The sequence below is a fragment of the Trichechus manatus genome, unplaced genomic scaffold, assembly GCF_000243295.1.
Source record: "Trichechus manatus latirostris isolate Lorelei unplaced genomic scaffold, TriManLat1.0 scaffold00040, whole genome shotgun sequence".
Taxonomy (NCBI): domain Eukaryota; kingdom Metazoa; phylum Chordata; class Mammalia; order Sirenia; family Trichechidae; genus Trichechus; species Trichechus manatus.
This window is the reverse complement of record NW_004443976.1, coordinates 18140589-18162007: the sequence shown is the minus strand read 5'-3', so window position 1 is coordinate 18162007 and position 21419 is coordinate 18140589. Positions and strand designations below refer to the sequence as shown.

Sequence of the window (21419 nt, the reverse complement as noted above, 5' to 3'; positions counted from 1 at the left end):
TTATTTAGTGTTTCTCTGGATTGCAGAAGTGTCAGCAGTGGGCCGAGACCCCCAGGAGGGCAGCTGGGCAACCCCCAGGTCCTCTGGGGCCGAAGCAGCAGAAAGAGGTGATGCCCTGAGCTCCTCCCAAGGCCAGCCCCTTCCCCAGACTCCCAGGCCAGGGAGGGGATGCAGGGCCAGTCAAGGCCCTCTGTCTTCAAACTGGACAGTGCATGGGCAGGGTGTTGTCATCCTAAGGCATGGACTCAGGCAGAAGTGCTCCTCCACCTGGTGGCCCCCAAGGGGGATTGCTGGTCAGGGAGCCAGATGCACACTTCAGACATGACCCCTGTTTTATGGGGCTCCCTTTCCCTGGGAGAGGCAGTGAGGTGTGCTGAGGACAAAGCTGCAGTACTGGTTTGCCCCAACCTACTGTATGACTGTGGGCAAGTCCCTTCCCCTCAGTGGTCCTGGGTCTCCTGCTCTGTAACACCAGGGGCTGGATTAAATGATCTCTCTGAGTCTTCCAAATCCTATGGTCTAAGACACCTTTCCCCACTCCAGGACCTCCGAGGCTGGGATGAAAATATTAAAAGGGCATCCTTAAGGCAGGAAGAGGGGGGCAGGCAAGGGTGGTCTCAGCCCCCAGGGGGAGGTTGGAGTGGGTTGCAAAGGGTGCAGGTAGGCAGACAGGCAGGCAGACAGAAAGACAGACAGGGTGCCAAGGGGAACGAGGAGGAGAGGGGGGCCTGGGCAGGGGAGAGGGCACCAGAGCCCGGCCTGCCCCACCTCTCAGCTGCATTCCCTGTCCTGCTGGAGTCAGGGAGAACACATCCAGTGTGTCTCGGGGTGGGGAAATGTCTTTTTTAAAAAACAGTTTCCTATAGAGAAAACCTCAGCAAAGTTCCCTTCTCTCAAATATTTGGCATCAGCGGTGGGCTGGCACAGCTCACTCCGGTCCCAGCTTTCCTATTGCTGTGGCCCAGCCTGGCCCACTTCTGGGGTTGCTCCCTGGCCCCCTGACTCCCCTGAGAGAGGGGTGAGCAGGAGGCAGGAGTTTGCAGGTGGGCTTCCAGGTGTCCCTGGGTCCCTGTCTGGAAGCTCGAGTCTTTGGTACTGGGAAGGGGAGGAGGGGATAAGCAAAGCACTGGGGGATGAAAGGGGGGGTCCAGTGGGCACCTTCATCACCGAGAATTCAGTCGTGGGGCCACCTGAGGGCAGAGGAGAAGCCCAGGCTGTGAGCGGGAAGTAGATGGAAGGTGCTCCCAGCGCTTGTATTCACAAGTGAGATGCACGTAGCAGGGGGCTGGGGGGCCTTGTGGCCTCAGTCCTGGGAGGCTCTGCCTAACCAGCGTGGGCCCGTCCTCCCGCCCAGCACCCCCTCCCATCACTCTGGGTCTTCGCCACCTCCCTATACTGCCATCTTTATGACCTCTGTACCCTGGGCATCAAATGGCCCGTCTCTAGTCCTTGTGGGTGGGCAATGGGATGAAGGGGCCAGTGTGTGGAGCTTGATGGACTGAATCCCACGGGTGAGGTGCCAAGGAAGGCTTGGTCATCTGAGGCTCCACCCCAGCCATCAAGCTACTGGCAGGAAAGCAGGCCATGGCCTACCAGGCCCCACTTACCACAGCCAGGTGCCCGTTCTTGGCCTTGGTGATGAGCAGCTCCGAGCCGGGTGTGAAGTCGATAATGCCATCCCTGCCGGGGCCCCCTGCAAATGTGATGCTGGAGGGAAGGGAGCACATGAGGACTCTTCACGGGGACAGAACCTCTCCAAGGGCCGCTGTCCCATCCCTGTGCACGCACACGGCCCATTTACTACCCCACTCGCCTTACCTGCCCTGGTTGATGTTGATGTTGTTCACACGGTCGGCACTGAGGGCCGTCTTAGTCAGTGTCTCAATCACATGGTCACTCTGCAGCACCACGTCCCCCTGGGGTGCCCAAATTCGGGGGGGGGGGTCAGGCCTTGTCCAGAGCTAGAGGAAGGACCCCACCCCTGCCCTGCCTCCCAGTCTCCAAAAGAGCACCTTCTGCTTATTGTCCTCACGCTGTACATGAAGCACAAAGAGGCTGTCGCTCAGGCTGCTGACGGAGATCCCTGAGGGGGGAGGGCAGAGGTCAGGGTTCAAGGGTCAGAGCTGGGCTCTCCTTCCACAGCCCTGAACTCTGGCTCACCGGTCAGGTTGGCGTAATCGATCCTCTGCTTGACTTTGGCATCCTCCACGATGACCACGGCACTGGGTGTCAGCAGCAGCTGCCGGGGGCGAGGCTTGTAGCCCTTGCGGTCATATTTCACTACAGGCACTGCATACTGGGAACAGAGGGTGGGGTGAGGACAGGGGAGGGGCTGAGGGGCCTCCAGGGACAACCTCCTCACCCTCTGCCCATGCCCTGACCCCCTCATCCAGCCTCTGGGCAGCAGAAATATGCTGGACTGAGGGCTGCAGGCAGGTCTTACCTGGATGGGCTCAGAGCCTAGGGCCTGCAGCACTTTGGGGCTGATCTCATCTGTACCTGCAACCCAGATCGGGGAGACAGAGGTGAGAGGAGGAGAGAGAAACCTGGGAGGATGAAGGGCCCAGTACTGGAATGTTAGGGCCTCACCGAGCCGTGTGCTGATGAAGAGCCTCGGGACACTTTGGGGGTAATTATCCTTTTTGCCCTTGAAGATCTCACTGGCCACGGCCTTTTGCTGCAGCTGAGGAGATAAGCCGGGGAAGGGGGCAAGAGGGAGTGGGGCCCATCAAGAGGGGGCAGGCCCAGCCTCAGGAACTGAGATAGCCTCCCCCTCATCCTCTTTCTGGTCCCAACACCAGGAGGCTGAGCCCTGCCACCAGCTCTTCTATCAGTTCCTCCCTTTCATTACCCCCTCCCCCCACCAACCGAGGCTGACAGTGCCCCAGAGAGGTCATAACAGCCCAACTCTGGGGATGATTCCCCACCATATCAGGCCCTAGGGCCCTTGAGACTCAGCTCTGGCCTAGGATCTTGAAGCTAGCTGGCTGACTGCTCATACTCAAAACTATAGGTTCTCCGAGCTGGGGGAGTCCTTTAACATCATCCACTACCAGGCTGACAAACATATGGTACATTAGCCACCACTGCCTGTCCTGGTAACCATGTCAGGCATGACCAATTGATCCTGGCACTGGAACACAGGGGCCTTTTCAACACAGGGCTCTGGGCAGCCTTGACCAATCAAGTGGAGCTGGCTCACTAGATGAACTCTATTTGCCAACCCAAAATCCACTTCAGTCTCCACACATCAGGCCAAAGAGGGGCTGGCATCTGTTTGCGGTGGCACGGTGCATCAGGGGTGAAATGCTTTGTGGGATGCCCATGGCTCCCCTCACCCACTTCTTAGTCCACATCTGTCTCCCTGCTCTCCATACCTGCTGCTTCCACTCAGGGCTGATACTCCTACAGTATTTCCATACCATGTTCTTCATGCACAACTCCCGTAGAAGCTCCGAGGCCTGTGGGAAAGGGTGAGGTTAGAGCACCTAGACAGCTTGGCTCCCTTCCCTCTGAGACGTCAGACATGTTCCCAATGCCAGGCCTTTGCCTAAGCAATGCCCCTGGACAATGTCCCTATTCCTGAGTCATTTCTCTGAAAAGAACGCATTCTTCAAGGCCCAGCTCCAGTCTCCCTCCTTCAGGAAGCCCTCCTCCTTGACAGCTCCTGGGGCCACACAACTGTCAGGGCCCCACAACAAGTGAGTGCTTTGATAGTCCCTAACTCAGCAGGGGTGGCCTACAGACCTCATGCAGGGCAGGTGGGGGCGTGGGCCAGGAGGTGTCCAGGATGTTCCGGGGCAGCTGCCGCCGCAGGTTGAGCAAAAAAGAGGTACGCACATGGTCCAGGAAGAAGGCATTCTCGGGGCAATGGGGTGCATGGCGCAGGATGAAGCCACGAATGAGCCTGGGGTGGGGCCCAAAGGGTAGGGGTAAGAAGCCTGGCAAAGGAACCCCCAACACACCCTGTTCTGCAGCCCCTCATGGTGCCCTGGCGCTCACCGCCGGATTGTCTCTGCTGCCCACTTCCGCTTGGCTGCCTTCCTCCGACCCAGCGTTCCACGCCACCACGACTGGATGCAGGTAGCTGCAGAGACCAAATGGCTGACCTCTACACCCTCACCACGGTGGTGCACCCTAACCCCAGACCCTGCCCCTCCAGAAGACCCCTGGGCTCCCAAACCTGATCTCTTCACCAGGAGGAATTTCTGCCGCCAGTGAAAGCCCCTCCAGGCAGCCTGGATTTTCGTGGCTGTGGGTGAAAAAGAAAGTGAATTGGCCAGAGCTCAGGGGATCCTAGGCAGGCACTGTCAGAGCCAGTAAGTGAGAGGATAAATAGGGGCCAGTAAATGAAAGTGAGAAGAAGGGAGTATCCGCATGTAGAACATGCTCAGAGTTTGCATCCGGGGTGCAGGGCAGATGGCAGGAGTGGGAGATGGTATGGAGGAGGAGAGCTGAATTTCCTGGAGGAGCTCAAATGCAGTGACCCCTTCCCTGCTCCTTAGAATGGACTCCAATGGGCCAGGAAGGGTGGGCCCTTCTCACCCAGGCTCTGCCGCCGGACCTCCAGGGCATCCTCTGTGGCAAACAGGGTCTTTGGGAAGCGGATGAAGATCTTGGTCCTGGGAAGGCATCAGAGGTCAGACCCTGGTTACCCCCCAATTCCCCCACCCACCAACCATGGGCACCACTCACCGGCCCATCTTGTACTCCTCTGGCTTGTAGCCGAGGTGTCTGACCAGCACAGCCACCCCATCCTGGGGCCGCCCTGCCCATGTGGGCCATGTCTCTGGGCAAAGCGACTTGTACCTGGGAATGGGGAGAAGCAGGAATGCACCCCAGTCTCTGGCCCAGACAGCACCCTTCTCTGGGGGCTCAAACAAGTTTTTCCCTGGGCACCTGCTGGGTGCACACACTGACTTATTCACAACCCACAGAAAGCCTGGGAGGTTTTTCTGTTACTGTTCTATTTTCAATATGAGGAAACTGAGGCCATGTTATCTGCCTAAGGCCATGTGTTAGAAGTGAAATTCACACTATGAGACTCCCCAGGCCTCTAACTTGGGATAACCACAAAACTTCACTATCTTCTCTGGGCTTCTTGGAAGCTGTCCTCCTTGCAGGCTTGCTACCTCTGCCTCTGGGGATAGGTGTGTGGATACACGCCTCAGGTACCCCCAACCAGGTTCTCTGTGAGGGCAGGGCCTACACAGCCTGGTGTTCTTTCTGTAGGGCTGACATCAGGCACGCAGCATGGAGGGGTTCCACAGCTCAGAGCCTCAGTGTCCTCACCTCTGAAATGGGGCTGAGAATCCCTGTCCTTCCCTACGGCATCTAGGAGGCTCCAGTGAGGCTAGCCTACCCTCCTCCAACCCTTCTCCCTGGCTGGGAGCCAGGCCCTGTCCCACCTCTGCAGGAAAACCTCGTATTTGCGACGATAGGCAAAGCCGGCTCTGCGCACGCGCAGGTTCTCCATCAGCCCCAGGTACTTCACTTGGTGCCGGATCAGGACCTCGTCAAAGCGGCCTGGTGGCGGGGGGCGGAGAGGGGTGGTCAGTGGCCTGGCACTGGCAATGTCCCCTGCAGGGGAGGCCTCGCACACAGGCCCTGGGATGGGAGGCACCTACCGGGCTGCTTGGCATCATTGGGCTTGATGCAGCGGATGTAGGCGGGCTCCTTGGACTTTAGGATCTCCACCAGCTGCAGGAGGCTCATCCTGAACTGGGTGGCAACCTGGTGGGTCAAGGGTGGACGGAAGGTTGGCTGGAGCTGTGCTGAGGCTGCTGACCCGTGCAGTGGCCCCTCCCTGCACACGGCAGCACCATTCCTACAACGGCCCCACCCCTCTGCTTGGGCCCTCCCTCCTCTCCTACCACCACCCCTCCCTCACACTAGAAGAAGGGCCAGATTTCACCCCATAACCCTCCTGCTGGGCTACAGACCTTGACTTAGGAACCTTACTTCATACCCTAAAAATCCTGCTCAGGCCTCCCCAAATCTCCCTTTGGCAAACACCCTTTCTTTTTTCTGGAACTTCATGGCTGAGTTCCTAAACAATATCTCCTAACCCTATATATTCAACCAGTATCTCTGAACACTGCTCTGCAGGACCATCAGGCACCTCGGGCCTGTGGGGAAAGCAGACTTCTCAGCAAAGACTCGCAATCCAGAAATCCAGGGATTCTGGGAGCATCAAGGAAGGGCAACTAATCCAGTCTGTGTAGTAGGGAGCATCAGGAAAGTCCTTCTGAAGGAAATGACTCGTCAGCTGAGATTTCAAGGATAAGCAGGAGATAGCCAGTAGGAAGAGATGAGACAGGCAGAGGGACAGCCTGAGCACAGGCTTAGTGTATGCAGGGAGCTACAAGCAGTGAAGGGATGCAGATGGGGTTACGGAGGCTGGCAGAGGCAGAATCATGGCAGGACTCGAGAATCACATCAGGGAGACTGAGGGAAATAGGGGGCCAACAAGGACTGTGGAGTGAGGGAGTGACAGGGACAGATATGCATTTTGGAATATTATTACAGCACATATGTGGAGGATGGGCAGTAGGGATAGATGGGAAGCTGGGAGACCAGAGAGGAGGCTGGCCGGCTCAGAGGAGAGGTAACAAGGACTGAACTGCACCAGTGGTTATGGGGCCGGGGCCAAGGGAAGGAGCTGAGAAGTATTCAGGAAACAGAAAATCCCATAGTTGCTTGGATGGAGGAGTGAAGTCAGGGATAATGCCCAGGTTTCTGGCCTGGGAGACTGGGTAGAGAGTGATCCTTGTCCTGAGTTGGGGACACAGAAAGAGCAGGACTGGGGGGCTGGGCAGCCAAGGGGCCATTATAGACCAGTGGAGTCTGGGGTGCCCAGGGGCCATGTCGGGGAGATGACTGGATACATGAATCTGTGGCTTGCTGGAAAGGCCTGGGCAGGAGCAGGCATGCAGGCGTCCTCAGTGAGGGTGGGAAGATGAGGGTGCTCAGGGAGAGGGCTAGGGGAAAGCAGTAGAGGGTGGGGTCCCTGGGAGCCAGACCCCGGGCAACACACTGCCTCCGCGACTCCCTCCCAAACATGTCCCAGCCTGAAGCACTCGCCTCTACCTCACGCCTAAGTTCTCTCCTACTGGAGCTGCCCTGGCTGTCCTCTTGCCAGCCCAACAGCCCCGCCTCTGTCCTCAGTTCACAGAGCTCTCCTGGCATCTGGCACCATGGGCCACACCTGCCTTTCCCCACCCTCTCCTTGATGATGCCACTCTCCTGGCCTTTTTGGGACTGTCTGTGTGCCTATACTGGTCCCTCACTGCCTGCAATGCCCTTCTATAGGTTCATTTGGCATGCACCTAAAAACCCAAAACAAACCCACTGCCATCAAGTCGATTCTGACTCATAGAGATACTACAGGAAAGAGTAGAACTGCCTCATAGTTTCCAAGTCTGTAAATCTTCAGAGAAGCAGACTGTCACACCTTTCTCCCATGGAGCAGCTGGTGGTTTGAACTGTTGACCTTTAGGTTAGCAGCCAAGTGTTTAATCACTGTGCCACCAGGGCTCCCGCCATGCGCCTACTCATCCCTAAATTATCTCAAATGTCTCCTCCTCCAGGAAGACTTCCCTGATCGCCTTGCCTCTTCTACTCCCTCAGGCACAGTTTGCCACTCTCTTTCCTAAGTTTCCAAAGGACCCCATGCACATTGTGTGAGGGCACCTGTTCATTTTTGTATCCTTGGTGCTTAGCAATTCCTGCAGTGAATGTCTGCTTAGTGAGTAAATGCGCAGAAGTGCACACACAGAGACAAGTATACACACAGATGTTCAGACACAGGCAGGTGTACACACATGGGCACCAAAGATAGGTGTACACATAGTGCACACAGAGACAGATGCACACACATAGTACCTACAGAGGCATGTGAACACACGTGAGTGCCCACATAGACAGGTGTATACACAGGCACAAACGCACCCACGGGCAGTCTCATACAGACACACAGATGTACACACGGGCACCAACAAACACACAAGCTCACGAGCACTGCCAAACTCCCAGATCATGCAAATGCTCATTTACACACACACACACAAGCGTGCGTGCGCCCCCTCTGGTCCCACAGCTCCACACCGTCTCTGGCCGCTTCTTGTCACTGAGTTCACTCCGGTCGAAGCACTGGCTCATAATGGGATTCTCCGAGCTGCACATGGTCTGTGAGGGCACAGGTGGGTGTCAGGGGGGACGACAGAGGCAGAAAGAACAAATTCCTGGAACAGATGTGCACACAGAGGTGTGGGCTCCCCCCACCTCAGGCGCCTCCCCCTCCCCCAGTCCTCCTCACCTCCTTCAGGTTCCGGAAGAGAAGGTCGTTGTTCTTATCCAGAAACCCTGGGAGGGGACAGCAGATGTGAGGTGAGGGACAGCCCTCTGCCCTGGCCCCTGTGGGGACCCAGCCCCAGGATCCTCACCAGTCACGCTGTAGGTCACCTCCCCAGCATAATGCAGAAGGCGGAACTCGCCGCGGCCCAGAGATTTCCTGGTCCGCTGGTCGGCCATCTTGTGCCTGGGGATGGCAGGGAGAGGAAGCTACAGTTTGCTGGCCTGAGCCAGGCACCTGCCTGCTAAGGAGACTTCAAGAGCAGGAACCAGTCATCCAGTAAGGAGTAGGCACGCTCCAGGGTCGTCCACGTCAGACTGTGCTGTTAGAAGGGGCAGGTGTCATCATCAGGAGACTACAGAGGCTCGGGGAGGCAGACAGCCTCATCCAGGGTCACACAGTGCCAGGACTGGGACGCAGGCCTCTGGACTGCCAGGTCACGCTGGGTGGGGGCTACTTTCTTTGTCTCTAGCTATTGCGTGACTCTGCTCAGAAGGCTGAGAGCTGCTCACTACATTTTAAGAATAGAATCTTCTCCCAAGAGATTACTTAAGTCTTAAGCATGTTGATACCCTTTAGCCCATCTTCTGCTTTTAAGAAGTATTCCAAGCAATTAATCAAAAATACAGACACGAAGATATTTGTGGCAGCCTTGTTATTCTAGCAGAAACCCGGAGGCTGGCCAGGGGCCCCAAAAGCTGGGTGAGGGTGGCGGCACATCATGGGTTAAAGGACCACGCAGCCATTGCAGGAAGTGTTTTGAGGAAATTTTTCTGTTTGATGATACAGGAAAATACTCAGGATATAACTTATCCTGAGCCTTATACACAATGAGTTCTCTACTATGAAAAAAAAATGTATAGAAAAAGACAGGAAGGAAATGCCTCAAATTGTTAACAGTGATGACCTCTGGGGGCAGGATTACAAGTGACTTGTGCACACATTCTGGCTTTTCTCTAATGAGCAATGCTATTTTTATAGTCAGAAACATGTTTTTAATATATTACTAAGCAAACAAAATGTCCAGGGCTTTGCTATCAGACAGCCTTGGGACTGAGTCCCAGCTCTGTAACTTACAAGACATGTGATAACCTTGGGCAAGTGAAGTCACCTCTTTGAGCCTCAGTAAAATGGAGCCAACACCAAGGGCACCTCCTTCAAGGGGTGCTGTAGGTTAGAGGAGATACGCACAGAATCATAGGTCAGAGCTGGGACAGAGGTGCCTGATTCTGTTGCTATCCCCCTCTTAAATAAAAAGCAATTTCCAAATAAGGAAGCTAAAACATATCTTAACAAGTTCGATTCTCAAAAAAGAATCAGTAGGAAGCCATGCCGCTGGCTTCTTTCTTCGTGGACATGGTGTGAGCTGCGGCTCAGCGTGACTGTCCTTACTTAGCACCTCCCTGGTTATCTCCTTGTGGCTGGTGTTTTAGGAGTCTGTAGCCATTTCCAACTCTCTGGGGTCTCCTGACTTCCACCAAGACTGCAGGGATGGTGTGTGAGTGGGCCTGTGTGCAGGGGGTTAGGGGGACAGAGCCTTCCACAGGCTCTGCGCAAACGGGCCCTCGCCCCTAGCAGCCCGGCAGCCCAACTCACGTCAAGAAGTGTGGATGGTGCTTGATGGTGTCCTCCAGCTTCTCCAGGAAGGTCAGATCCGTGGCCTCCCCAGGGCGCAGACACTCCTCATCCTGGGGGATGTGGGATAGGGTGAGGGATATGCTGGGGGAGGGGCTGCGGAGCACAGGAGGTTCAGGGGCACAGTACGGGGAGCACAGACACAGGGGGCAGGGGCAGCTCATAAGGAGTCGCCCTCAGAATGTGTCCAGATCTCACCTTCCACACACAGCCCTGGCCTGTCCCCCCCTCAGCCCCAAGCTCTGACCCTGTGGACAGGCCCGGAGAGAAAGAGGAAGGGGTGGTGTCCGTGAGGTCTTGAAGGAGTAGAGGACTCACCAAAATGGAGATGATGCCCTTGAACTTCTCCTCCACCAAGTCACAAATGATCTTATTGTTGAAATACTGGACAGGCTCCCACTAAGGGGTCAAAGGGCAGGAAGGCATTGTCATGGGGTCCTAGTGCCCTCTCCCTGGGAGGCCCCAGTGCCTGGGCTTCCTGGGGTTCATGCACTCACCGCAATGCCCTCAGCCTCATATTCCTCCTGTTCGGACTTGAGGGTGAGCTCGATGAAGAGCTGCTGCAGCTTCTCGTTGCAGTAATTGATGCAGAATTGTTCAAAGCTGGGAGGGAAATAGAAGACCCACAGGAGCTCAAGGGGGATGCAGGAGCAGGGGAAAGATGGGCCCGGACCCCTGACAGCTAAGGTAAGAAACACAGAGCAGGACCAAGGTGTCTGGGGAGTATCAGGCAGGAATGAGAGAAGCAGGGGGACAGAGAGAGGGGCCAGGGTAGGGGAGATAGGAGGACAGACAGGCAGAGGGAGGCTGGCACTGACCTGTTGTGCTGAAACACCTCAAAGCCATAAATGTCCAGGAGCCCAAGGACTGTGGTGCTCCGCCAGCTGGGGCTCTCAGTGTCCTAGGGCCAGTCATTCAATTGAGAGTATGGATTCAACATTTGCGGACTCCCAGTCCCCATTCTCCCTGGACTGCCCTCCCTGCTACCTTGGAAGCAGCCTGGGTTGAGCCCTCACCTTGGAGGCCAGTGACCTGTTGATTTTCGCAACCAGCCAGGTGAAAGTGCGACTGTATACAGCCTTGGCAAGAGCATCTCGCGCGTATGCGGCCTGTTCCAGGTTCAGTGGGCTCAGGAGCTGCAGGTGTAGGGCAAGACAGGGAAATGAACACCCAGACCGCCTCCGCGTTCCACTTTCCCTTCAGGATCAAGCAGAAGACCAGGAAACTAGGACTACCTGCCTGCCCCACTCCCAGTGACCCTAGTTGCGGGTGGGTATCGGGGAGGACACAGCGGCCACACCAGAGAGAAGGTGATAAAGGGACAACAGGTCTCATTCCTGAAGGTAGGAGTCTTGGTTGCAATCTGACTGTCACCCTCTTTGTTCGTGACCTTAGCCAGCTCATTGTGCCTCTAAGCCAATAGATTGTTGTTAGTTGCCATGGAGTCAGCCCCCGACTCATGGCGACCCCGCGCACAATGGAAGTGAAACATTGCCCAGTCCTGCACCATCCCCACAATTGGTTGCAGATAGGACCGTTGTGATCCATAGGGTTTTCGTTGGCGGATTTTTGGGAGTAGATCACCAGGCCTTTCTTCCGAGTCCCCTGAAACCTGTTCAGCATCATAGCAATAGATAAGCCTCCACTGACAGGTGGATGGTAACTACACTTGAGGTGCACTGGCCGGGAATGGAATCTGGGTCTCCTGCATGGAAGGTGAGAATTCCACCACAAAGGCACCGCTTGACCCGACAGACAGCACCTGCCTTGGGTCCCTCCAGCATGGCTGAGAGGGCCAGCTGAGCAGACCAGAGGATGGGGGAGTGCTGCGGGGTGGAGGGCTGCCATGGAACACCCACACATCTCCCTCCCACACACCTTCTAAGGCAAAGGCTCGGCCTCACCTCTTCTCCTTTGGCGATGATCTTCCTATGTGTCAAGGCTTCCCGCAACGTCGAGCCTTCCACACCAAGGAGCTGCCAAGGGTGGGAGCGTGGGCATGGTGAGGGTGCACCCCTCTGGCCCCATTGCCCTTCCCCTCACCCTCTGCCCACTCCACTCACCCTGATCAGATACTTGAGCTGGTTCTCAGTGGTGACCTGGGCATTGCTCTCCTCATTGGCAGCAAAGTGGATGTTGCCCAAATGCAGGACACTGGCCACGATGCTCAGTAGGTCCTGGGGGAGGGGGCAGGGGACAGGTGGGGGTCCCAGGAGGGGCACAAGGCGACTAGCGGGTGGTCAGATGGAGCAGGGAATAGCATGTGAGAGAAGAGGGCTATAAATGGACATGGGTTCTAAAGGCAGAAGGTGACTTTCAGGGTGTGACAAGAGGAAAGGGAGGGTCGCCAGCAGAGCCTCACCTCCACTTCATCCTCAGTGAAGTCGATGACGTTCAGAGCCTTCCTGACCACCTTCCAGTCACTCTTGTCATTGATGGAGGAGACTTTGGCACACTGGCCCTAGAGGAAGGGCATAGTTGGGTTACCAGTCCTGCTGGCACTGTGCCCTCTGCGTGGCATCTGCCCTGCCTGCCAGCCACTCACTTTCACCAGGTACAAGTAGCTCTGGGGGTTCCGCTCCAAGCCCAGCCTGCGTAGCGTCTCCTCTTCGCCCCCCTCCAACAGCTGGTAGAAGATGTGGAAGTTCCTCTCACCGTGATTCTGGTGCACCACCCGGGACTTCTCCAGGAGGTAACTGAGGATATGGCCACCCACGGGGGCACCCTGTGGGCAGGGGAGGGCACAGGGACAGGTCAGGGGCACTGGGGAGTAGGGCTCATCTTCTCTTCTCTCCCATGCATTCCTAGGCTTTGAAATCAGCCAGACCTGGGCTCTAATTCCAGCTCTGCCACTAGCTGTGTGGGTTCAGGCAAGTCACCCCCTCTGACCTCAGTTTCTGCATCTAAGAAATGGGGAGATTGAACCCCACTTCAAGGGGTTGTCATGGAGACATGACCTACTTGGCAGCTCCACTTGGATGCCCAATAGGTATCTCAAACACAGAAGGCCTACAATTGACCTCCTAATCTCCCCCTCCTCAAACTAGCTCCTCCCAGTATCATCCCCTCCTGGTCAATGGTGATTCCATCCATCTCGTTCAGACCAAGAAGTTTGTGGTCATCCAAGAAGCCTCTTTCTCTCTCACACCCATACTGAATCAGACAGAAAATCCTGCTGGCTTAATCTCCAAAACATATCTGGAATCCAGTCACTGCTCACTACCTCCACTGCCACCACACTAGTCTGAACCACCGTCATCTGTCACCTAGATTATTACACCAACTTCCTAACTGGTTCCCTGCTTCCGTCCTGGCCCCCTACAGTCTATTGTCAACATAGGAGCCACAGTGATCCTTTTAAAAGGAAAATCCCTGTTCAAATCCCTCCAGTGGCCCCCCCTTCCACTCAGAGTGCAAATCAAAGTTCTTACAAAGACCCACAAGGACCTGCACCATCTGGCCTTCCTATCTCACTTCTGGCCTCCCTTGCTCTCTTCTCCAGCCACCCTGGCCTCCCTGCTGTCCCTTGAACATAGTGAACATGCTACCACCTCAGGGCCTTTGCATTGGCGATTCCCCCTGCCTAGAATCTCTCTCCCCAGGTATCTGCATAGTCTGCTCGGCCATCCTATTCACCTTATTTAAAATTGCAACTACCTGCCCCTTACTTCGTTTTATTTTTCACTGTGACCCTTGTCACCTAATTTGTTATTTTTTGTTTATCGTGTATCTCTCCAGGAGCAGGGATTTTTGTCTGCTTTGTTTCACTGCTGCATCCGCCAGCACCTGGAACAGTGCCTAGCACACAGTAGGCACTTAATAAATATTTGCTGGACCTGGCCTGGGGGCACCTGGTGAACGGGAGCCCCTCTCCCCCTCCCCCGACACACCCACAGGTACCTTGAAGTCAAACTGCACGTCCATGTATTTCCCAAAGCGGCTGGAGTTATCATTCCGCAGGGTCTTGGCATTTCCAAAGGCCTAGAAGGGGGCAGGGGTATGAGGAACGCCTGGCATTTCCCTCTCCCCCAGCCCCTCTCAGATGCTGCTGTCCCCTCACCTCCAGCACAGGGTTGCTCTGCAGCAGCCGGTCACGCACAGCACCCCCCCGTGCGGGGGCTGGGCAGGTCTCCGCATAGAACTGCAGCAGCTTCTTGGTGGCCTCCGTCTTGCCTGCCCCACTCTCCCCAGAGATCATCACGGCCTGGTCCCGGCGTTCTGTGCGCAGTGCCCGGTACACAGTGTCTGCCACTGCGAACCTGGGGGCAGAGGCTCATCAGGAGGTAGAGAGTCAAGCGGTTGCAGGTGCTGGAGGGGTCCCTCAGGTGAGACTGGAGGTCCACTCCCATATCTGGTTGAAGACCATTTGTGGGTGGGAGTCGGGTGGACCCTTAAGGATGGGGCCTAGGGGGTCTCTTATGGGTGTGGTCAAGGTGATCCTTCAGCTAAAGATGGGGGGTTACTTTCAGAGGGAGGATTGAGGTGACTGCTCACGACTGGGGCTGCTAGAGGTCACTCAGGTAGAGGCTGGGGTCACTTACAAGTAGGACTAGGGGGTTCCTCATAGGTGGTAGTCTGAGGGTCACGAAGGTTAGGGGGCCACACCCAGGTAGAGCTGGGAGATAAGTCATGGATGTGAGTTGGGGTGGGGGCTGGTGAGGTTCTTCCTAGATGGAGTTGAGAGATTTACTTCAGGTAGGGCTTAGGGATCATTCTAGAATGAGGGCTTATGGAATTTCTCACAGATATGAATAGTGATTCATCCTCAGTGGGAGGTTGGGGATTATTTTAAAATGAGGGTTGAGGTGGGGTCACTCTCAGATAAAGATGGGGGGGTCACTGTGGGGGTAGTGGGGTCACTCACAGGTGGGGGGGCACTTCATAGAAGCTGACACCACGGTAACGCTCCATGTGCTGCCGGCTGTAGATCTGTAGGTCCCGGTAGGGGTTGACGGAGACCAGGACGGGGCCAATGTAGGTCTGGAGAGTTGGGAGAAGTAGGTCGTACATTCCTCCTAGAGGTCCTGGTGTCTCCCTTATCCCTCATCCCTGCATCTGTGCCCCCCAGCACCCCAGATATCTCCCCACTTGGGCCTTACATAAATGAGGTTTTCCCGGAACCGCCGCCGCAGGTTCTCGATGAAGGCCGCCTCACTGGTGAAGTTCTCCAGCAGCACAAAATCCTGTACCCCAACCCGGTCACGGGCGGTCAGTGCACTCTCCATGGTCACCCGCACCCCGTCACTGCCCAGGGCCTGCAGGGAATGAGCCATAGGAGAGGGTTACAGCCAGCAGGGTAAGGCAAGGCCAATTCTCCCCCTCCACCATGGCCTGTGGGGTTGAGAGGGAAAACCAGGGGCATGTGGCCACAAGGGGCTTGGACATAGGACTCAGAACACTCAGGACATGGAACATGCTGGGTGCACAGGGCCTGGGTCACAGGACACCAGACAGAGGAAACAATGAACACAGGGCACTCAAAACAGTCCATGTGGGGGCACATGAGACCTGGACACAGGACACCTGGAGCACAAAGGACGTGGAGGACATGGGAGCAAGGCCACTGAGCCCAGGAAGGTACTGGTTTTGTGTGCAGAAAGAGGGGTCAAGAGAAGGAACTCCTCCGAATACTGAGAAGAATGCTCCGTGACCTTGGGCAAATCCCCTCCTCTCTGGATGGCTTCCTTCTCAAGTAAGAGGAGCGAGTTAGACCAGGTGACCTCAGGTCCCTTAGCTCTGCGCCACGTGTGACAGGTGCTTTGGAGGACAAATGGCTCAGGGTATTTTGCAGACAAGGTGGGGCTATCTCTTCCGCCCCTACCCCCACCAAAGTCTCCATGAGGAGAGTGTCTAGGGAGAAGCAAGAGACTACCCTCAGGCCTGAGGAGAGGGATTCCCAAGGGGCTACCCACTCCAGCTAGGCTCAACCCTTTCAAGAAGGGGGTGGCCCTCCTTCCCATCTCTGTGGCCACTCCCTCCCCTCCAGCTGCTGGACTCCCCAGACATTCTCCTTCACTGAAAGTCCCCAGAGGCCTCAAGGGGATGGGGGTTTCACCACAGAAAGTCCAGCTGGTGTTGGGGGAATACAGGCTCAGCAAAGCCCTCACCCCACAACCCGAGGGCTCAGATTCCTCTTCAAAGAGGGTCTAGGGGCTCTAGGAAACTGACAGGACCAAGAGTGTCAAGGGTCAGAGAAGAGCAAGGTGGTTGTAGGCAGTGTAGATCCCAAAGGCCCCCAGTACTCCGCTGACCCCATGTAGCCCCGATCTCTGGCCCGGGGGCCTGTGGCTCCCAAGCCAGTCCCTCACCTCTCCCCGCTCCAGTCTAGCCCCAAAGCTGTTGCCAAATCTGGCAGCAGTCCCCGCCCACTTGCCCTCCGGGTAAAGGGTCTCGGTGCTCCCTGCCATCCCTGGGAGCTGTTTTCCCAGTCCGGGTCCGAGCGCCCTGTGGCGCTCCCCGCCTAGGCCTCCTCCCAGCAACTTTCCGGGACGTTTTTCCACCCCGAAATTCCTGGGCCGCGCCCGCTTCCTGGCGGGACCCAGGCGGCGCCGCGAGGTAGGGAAGGACGCCCGCGACCCCCGCGATGGTCGCCACCCCCGCTCACCGACGCCCGGTAGCGCATACTGCCCGGCCGGCCTGGCGCCCCGCTCTGCTGCCCCCGCTCTCGGGCTCGGGCCCGAACTCGGCGGCGGCGGCGGCGGCGTCAGAGAAGGAGGGGCCGGCCCGCCCCCGCGCCGCCCCCGGAGCGGGCCCCAGAAGCGCGGGACTTCGCCGAGCTCCCGGACCTCGCTCCGGACTCGGACCCTCGGGTCCCTCTCCAAAGGGTGAGGGTGGGATGGGCACTAAGGTGGACCCCCGCACGCGGCTGGGGGCGGGCGGGCGCGGGGGCGGGGCTCCTGCCGGGCGGGGGCTCTGCCTGAGTCAGGTTTTCCAGGAGGGACGTCGTTGGTTCCAGGGTGGGGCCCGGAACCTGGGCGGCAGCCGCGTCTATACGGACCCGGAACTGACTTCCGGGCTTATGTCTACGCTATGCAGCCAGGCCAGGCGCAGGACGAGGGCTGAGGCCCGTGGGTCTCTGAGCAAGCAGGATTCCCCTCCCACCCCCCTTGCTCCAACCTCGAGTCCCGGGAAAAGTTAAAAATAGAACGAAATGTCCAAATACGGCCGGCGTGCCCAGGCGGGCGGAGCCTCCGTGTGGGACCTGGTCCCCCCCATACACATCTGGAGGCGGGCCCCGCCTCTTTAAGCCTGGAGAAACTCTCTTTAGGCCCCCGCGTCAGCACGGAGAGCGCGCCCCAAAGTGGGGACGGTCACAGGGCGTCCTAGGCGAGCGCAGTGTGTCCTCGACCCCTATGGAGGTCTGTTTCCCATATGGGAAATCCTCGTCTGACCTCCAGCATTTGAGGCCAATACCTCTGCCCCCCATCCCAGACAACCCAACACGAGCCTGTGTGCTCCAAGGGCCCCTCATCTCTTCGTCTGCTATAGGCGGGACACTCCCTCTTGTCCCTCTGGATCACTCCACACCCTCTTCCAGGACGCTCCCTTCTTCCCAAGCCAGCTCCAATCCTCACTGGGGCCTCAGGAGACACAGGCTCCCTTTGGCCCAGGGGCCGAACTCTAGCTCAGACCTGACCGCTAGTGGGAAGGTGGTTGCTAGAGCTTGGAAAGGGCTTGGCTTTTTCTTGCTAGCAGTATGACTTGCAGCAAGTCACTTATCTGAGACTGTTTCTTCATCCTTAAAATGGGGCTAAACCCGTTGCTGTCGAGTCGATTCTGACTCATAGCGACCCTATAAGACAGAGTAGAACTGTCCCATAGGGTTTCCAAGGAGCAGCTGGTGGATTCGAACTGCTGACCTTTTGGTTAGCAGCGTAGCTCATAACCACTGCGCCATCAGGGCTCCAAAATGAGGTTAATACCTGCCTAAAAGGGTTGTTGGGAAGGGTAAGGTAAAGCGCAAGGAACCTCCCGGGCCTTCAGTAAACTCATTTCCCTCCCTGCCCTTCCTTCTCTCCGCCAGACATTCATTCCACACATGCTTGGGGAAGACCTACTAAATGCCATATCCTGGGCCAGCTGGGTCACACTTACCTAGGGGGGAAAACCCCTCAGGCGTTTATGCCAGTTATAAAGAGCTCTCAAGCGCCCTGGAGGTAGGTACCTGTCCACACCTGACAGATAAGGAACCCGAGGCGCAGAACGGCGAACACTAACTTGTCATAGGCGGAAATAGGGACAGGACCCTAAGCCCCACCGCGCCCCACCCTCAGACCCGGGCTCCCTGGGAAGGGGTGAGGCTGCTGCAGGTGCGGGCTGCGGCCTCGTGGGGAAGCCTCATTACCTCGAGAACAACAGCCTGGCCGGAGCCGCGGCCCGGGGGACCCCGCCGGGGGGCGCCAGCTGGGAGATGGGACCCTTGGAGAGGGCGAGGGGACTGGGTGCTGCCGCGCGCAGCTGGGAGATGGGTGGAAGAGGAGGGGGGGTTGGGAGGGTAAACGCCGCCGGCAGACGCGGGCTCGGGGCGGGAGGCGGCGCCCTCCGCGGTGTCCCCGGGTTTAAAATCCAGAAGGGAGCGGGGGACCCAGCCTCCAACCCACCCAATAATGAGGAGTGCATTTGCAGACTGTGGGGGAAGGTTGAGAGAGCCCCCACTAGGAGTACGGCACCCTCTCCTCCCCCGGCGCCTGAGGGGGCCCCAGCGCCCGCGGGTTGAGTGTCGGAGGGAAACAGGCTGGAGAGCAAGGCGGAGCTTCGCGGCCGCAATGCCCGCCCCGCCAGCCGCCGCGTCAAGCGGCTGGAATGAGGGGAATCCGCGCGCGGAGGGGTCCGGCTGGCTACCCACCCACCCCGAGCTTCGCCGCCGCATTCCCCGGATGCCCGCTGGCGCCCCCGCAGCCGCCGCCCGGCGGCGGAAGGAGGGGGCGTCTCCAACAGCGGGCGGGCCTGAGGGCCGGCCCTGCCCCCGCGTCGGCCACCCAGGCCCCGCCCCGCCCCCGCCCCCCTAGTCGGAAGCTTGGGCCTCTGGAGAGGGGGAAGGCGAGGGTGGGAAAAAACCGCGGCAAAGGCTGCAGCGCCAGGCGTTCTTGCGTTCTGAGCGCCTTCTCCCGTTATTCCCCTCAATGCCCTAGCCAGGCCACAAGGTCTGTATTATCATCTGCATTTTACATATGAGGAAGCTGAGGTTGGGCAGATGAAGTGACTTGTTCAAGATCTCGGGGCTAGTAAAAGGAAGAATGGGATTGAAACACCCAGGAACCTAGCACTTGCTGCTCCTGCAGGGCTGCCCTGAGGAGAGTCCAGCCTAGTGCAGTGTCTTCCTCCTGACTTCCCAGTCTCTCTGTACGGACTTCCAGGGCTATCCTGCCTGACTGTGAACTGCTTCGGTGACCCCCTGACTGCAGTGCCCAGAACAGGCCCCTGTGGGTAGTGTGTGGCTCTATTGACATGCAGGTCTTGCGAGTAGCAGCCAGGGAGTGGGCCATGGCCTTTGGGGGCCCCAACATAGCCTTGGGCTTAGGAGCTGGCTGGGGTGGGGTCATGGTCCCTGAGTAACATAGGACATATTTCCCAAGGCTATCGCTGGGTCTCCTCGCACCTGGGGAGGTGGTTCCCAGAACTGTGGCCATGTGGCAGGCCCAGCAGCCCTGGGTCATCCTGTGCCCTTCACCTAGTGCGGGCCAGATGTCCCCAAGCCTGACCTCTGGGGAAGTGGGTCAGGGGAGGGTAGTGGGCAGCCTTATATGGTCCCCCAGCCCAGGGCCACACTCATCTGGAGGGGGCTGTTCTAAGGAACCTCAGGCTGCTGTTATAGCTGAATTCCACTGAGGCAGCCTCATGGCCTCTTGGGGCAGGGGAAAGACAACCACAGGTTCACTCACCAGCAGCACAGTGCAGGCACAGAGCAGGTACTCAATTTATATTTATCAGACAAATCTTAGGTCTGGGCCAGGCTGTCCCACCAAGGACTGTTGTGAGCGGGAATGGGGAGGAGGACATGGGGGGTTAGGGGGTTCTACCTTGATTGCTCCCAGGGCCCCAAGTGAGGGCTGTACACTCCGACTCCAAAACCAGAACCATGGGCCTTTGGCCTGCCCGACACCATTGACTCGGGAGGGAGGGGTCCAGCAAAATTAAACAGGCACTTTTATGTTCTTTATGTCAGAGTATCAGAGAGGAGGGAGGCACTTCCAGCTGCATCATATGGACCTGGCATCAAAAGCCCTGCCCTCCTCCCTCTGCTCCTCACACCAAGCACTTACCACCTGCTAAATCCTCACCCCTGCTCCTCACACCAAGCACTTACCACCTGCTACATCCTCACCCCTGCTCCTCCATCACTGCTCCTCTCCTGGACCATAGCAGCAGCCTCCTAACTGGCCTCCCTGCCTCCTTTCTGCCTTTCTCCTTCCAATTCATTTGCCCACAGTGGCCTGTGATATTTAAAAATGCAAATTTGATCAGTTAACACCTAATGTCAATAGATTGGACGTTTATTGGGTGCTCTCCTTGTCAGGACCCAGCTGAGGCCTTCAAGCCCACTGCTTCTGGTCAGGCCCCTGCGTTCCCATGTGACTGATCCAGTGTGACTGATCGGGTGGCCTTCTCCAGTCCCTTCCCTCCCCTGCTCCCCCACCACACTACACACAGCCAGGAGGAGCTTGCACCCTGTTACCAGCCACACGTGGCTCTCTAGGCTTCCGTGCCTTTGCACCTGCAGCTTTCTAGGCCCAGCACCTCCCCCCACCCCCACTTGACTGACTCTTAGTCATCCTTGGAGACTGAGGTCAGGTATCATCTCCCTCAGAACCCCTTTCTGACTCCCCACACACAAAGCCCCCTCCTTATCGTATCACACTCTAATCGCCAGTTTCCCGTCAGTCTCTCCAGGAGACTGCTCCGGCCTGGGGTGTACACCCGGATAGGCACACAATGAGGCCAGTAACCGCCTCGAGGACGCCGGGATGAATGAATGAATCACAGAGCCCGGGCGTGTGAGCAGAGACCGGAATGCGCTGGGAGTTGAGCAAGGCTGCGGGCCACCCATTCATTCTCTCATTCATCTCCAAGCCCCCCACCCTCCGCACTCACGCGTGCCGAGGCGCGCGGTGGGCATCCAAGCGGCAGGGCCCAGGGGGCGGAGAATGGGAAGGGGCAGGGCTCGGGCAGCTTCTCCGGAACCGAGAGGCGGAGCAGGGCAGCGGGGGGTGGGGGGGCCCGGAGGGCGCACAGGATGCCTGGGTCCGGCGCCCCGGACCGCTTTTCCCCGCCCCCACGTTACCGACAAGTAAAGTAAGTCCCCATCAGGCTGAGTTCCGGTGCCACGGGCTCCTGGACCCCGCGCGGATGGAACCGAGCCGACCCTCGGTCCCCAGCGATCACCGGGCCGGCGACCCCCGCCTCCCGAACAGCAGCGCCTGCCCGGCTCGGC

At 57.7% G+C, this 21419-nt stretch overlaps 1 protein-coding gene across 1 annotated transcript in view; it reads right to left on the bottom strand.

The window, feature by feature from the left end:
- Positions 1–1163: 1163 nt before the first annotated feature.
- Positions 1164–21419, bottom strand: part of MYO1C (myosin IC) — a 21171-nt gene continuing 915 nt past the window's right edge. Inside the window, exons 2-32 of the mRNA XM_004376163.2 lie at positions 15088–15243; positions 14853–14968; positions 14049–14247; positions 13889–13969; positions 12534–12713; positions 12351–12449; positions 12052–12165; positions 11893–11964; positions 11005–11124; positions 10807–10889; positions 10486–10591; positions 10307–10387; positions 9950–10041; positions 8445–8539; positions 8318–8364; positions 8107–8187; positions 5628–5733; positions 5409–5526; positions 4696–4809; positions 4546–4622; positions 4184–4252; positions 4003–4087; positions 3748–3907; positions 3378–3461; positions 2590–2683; positions 2444–2499; positions 2161–2296; positions 2013–2083; positions 1819–1916; positions 1608–1707; positions 1164–1190 (exon numbers count right to left, since the gene is read on the bottom strand). Coding sequence (XP_004376220.1) covers positions 1164–1190; positions 1608–1707; positions 1819–1916; positions 2013–2083; positions 2161–2296; positions 2444–2499; positions 2590–2683; positions 3378–3461; positions 3748–3907; positions 4003–4087; positions 4184–4252; positions 4546–4622; positions 4696–4809; positions 5409–5526; positions 5628–5733; positions 8107–8187; positions 8318–8364; positions 8445–8539; positions 9950–10041; positions 10307–10387; positions 10486–10591; positions 10807–10889; positions 11005–11124; positions 11893–11964; positions 12052–12165; positions 12351–12449; positions 12534–12713; positions 13889–13969; positions 14049–14247; positions 14853–14968; positions 15088–15243 — 3117 coding nt within the window. The remainder of the gene's footprint in view (positions 1191–1607; positions 1708–1818; positions 1917–2012; positions 2084–2160; positions 2297–2443; positions 2500–2589; positions 2684–3377; positions 3462–3747; positions 3908–4002; positions 4088–4183; positions 4253–4545; positions 4623–4695; positions 4810–5408; positions 5527–5627; positions 5734–8106; positions 8188–8317; positions 8365–8444; positions 8540–9949; positions 10042–10306; positions 10388–10485; positions 10592–10806; positions 10890–11004; positions 11125–11892; positions 11965–12051; positions 12166–12350; positions 12450–12533; positions 12714–13888; positions 13970–14048; positions 14248–14852; positions 14969–15087; positions 15244–21419) is intronic.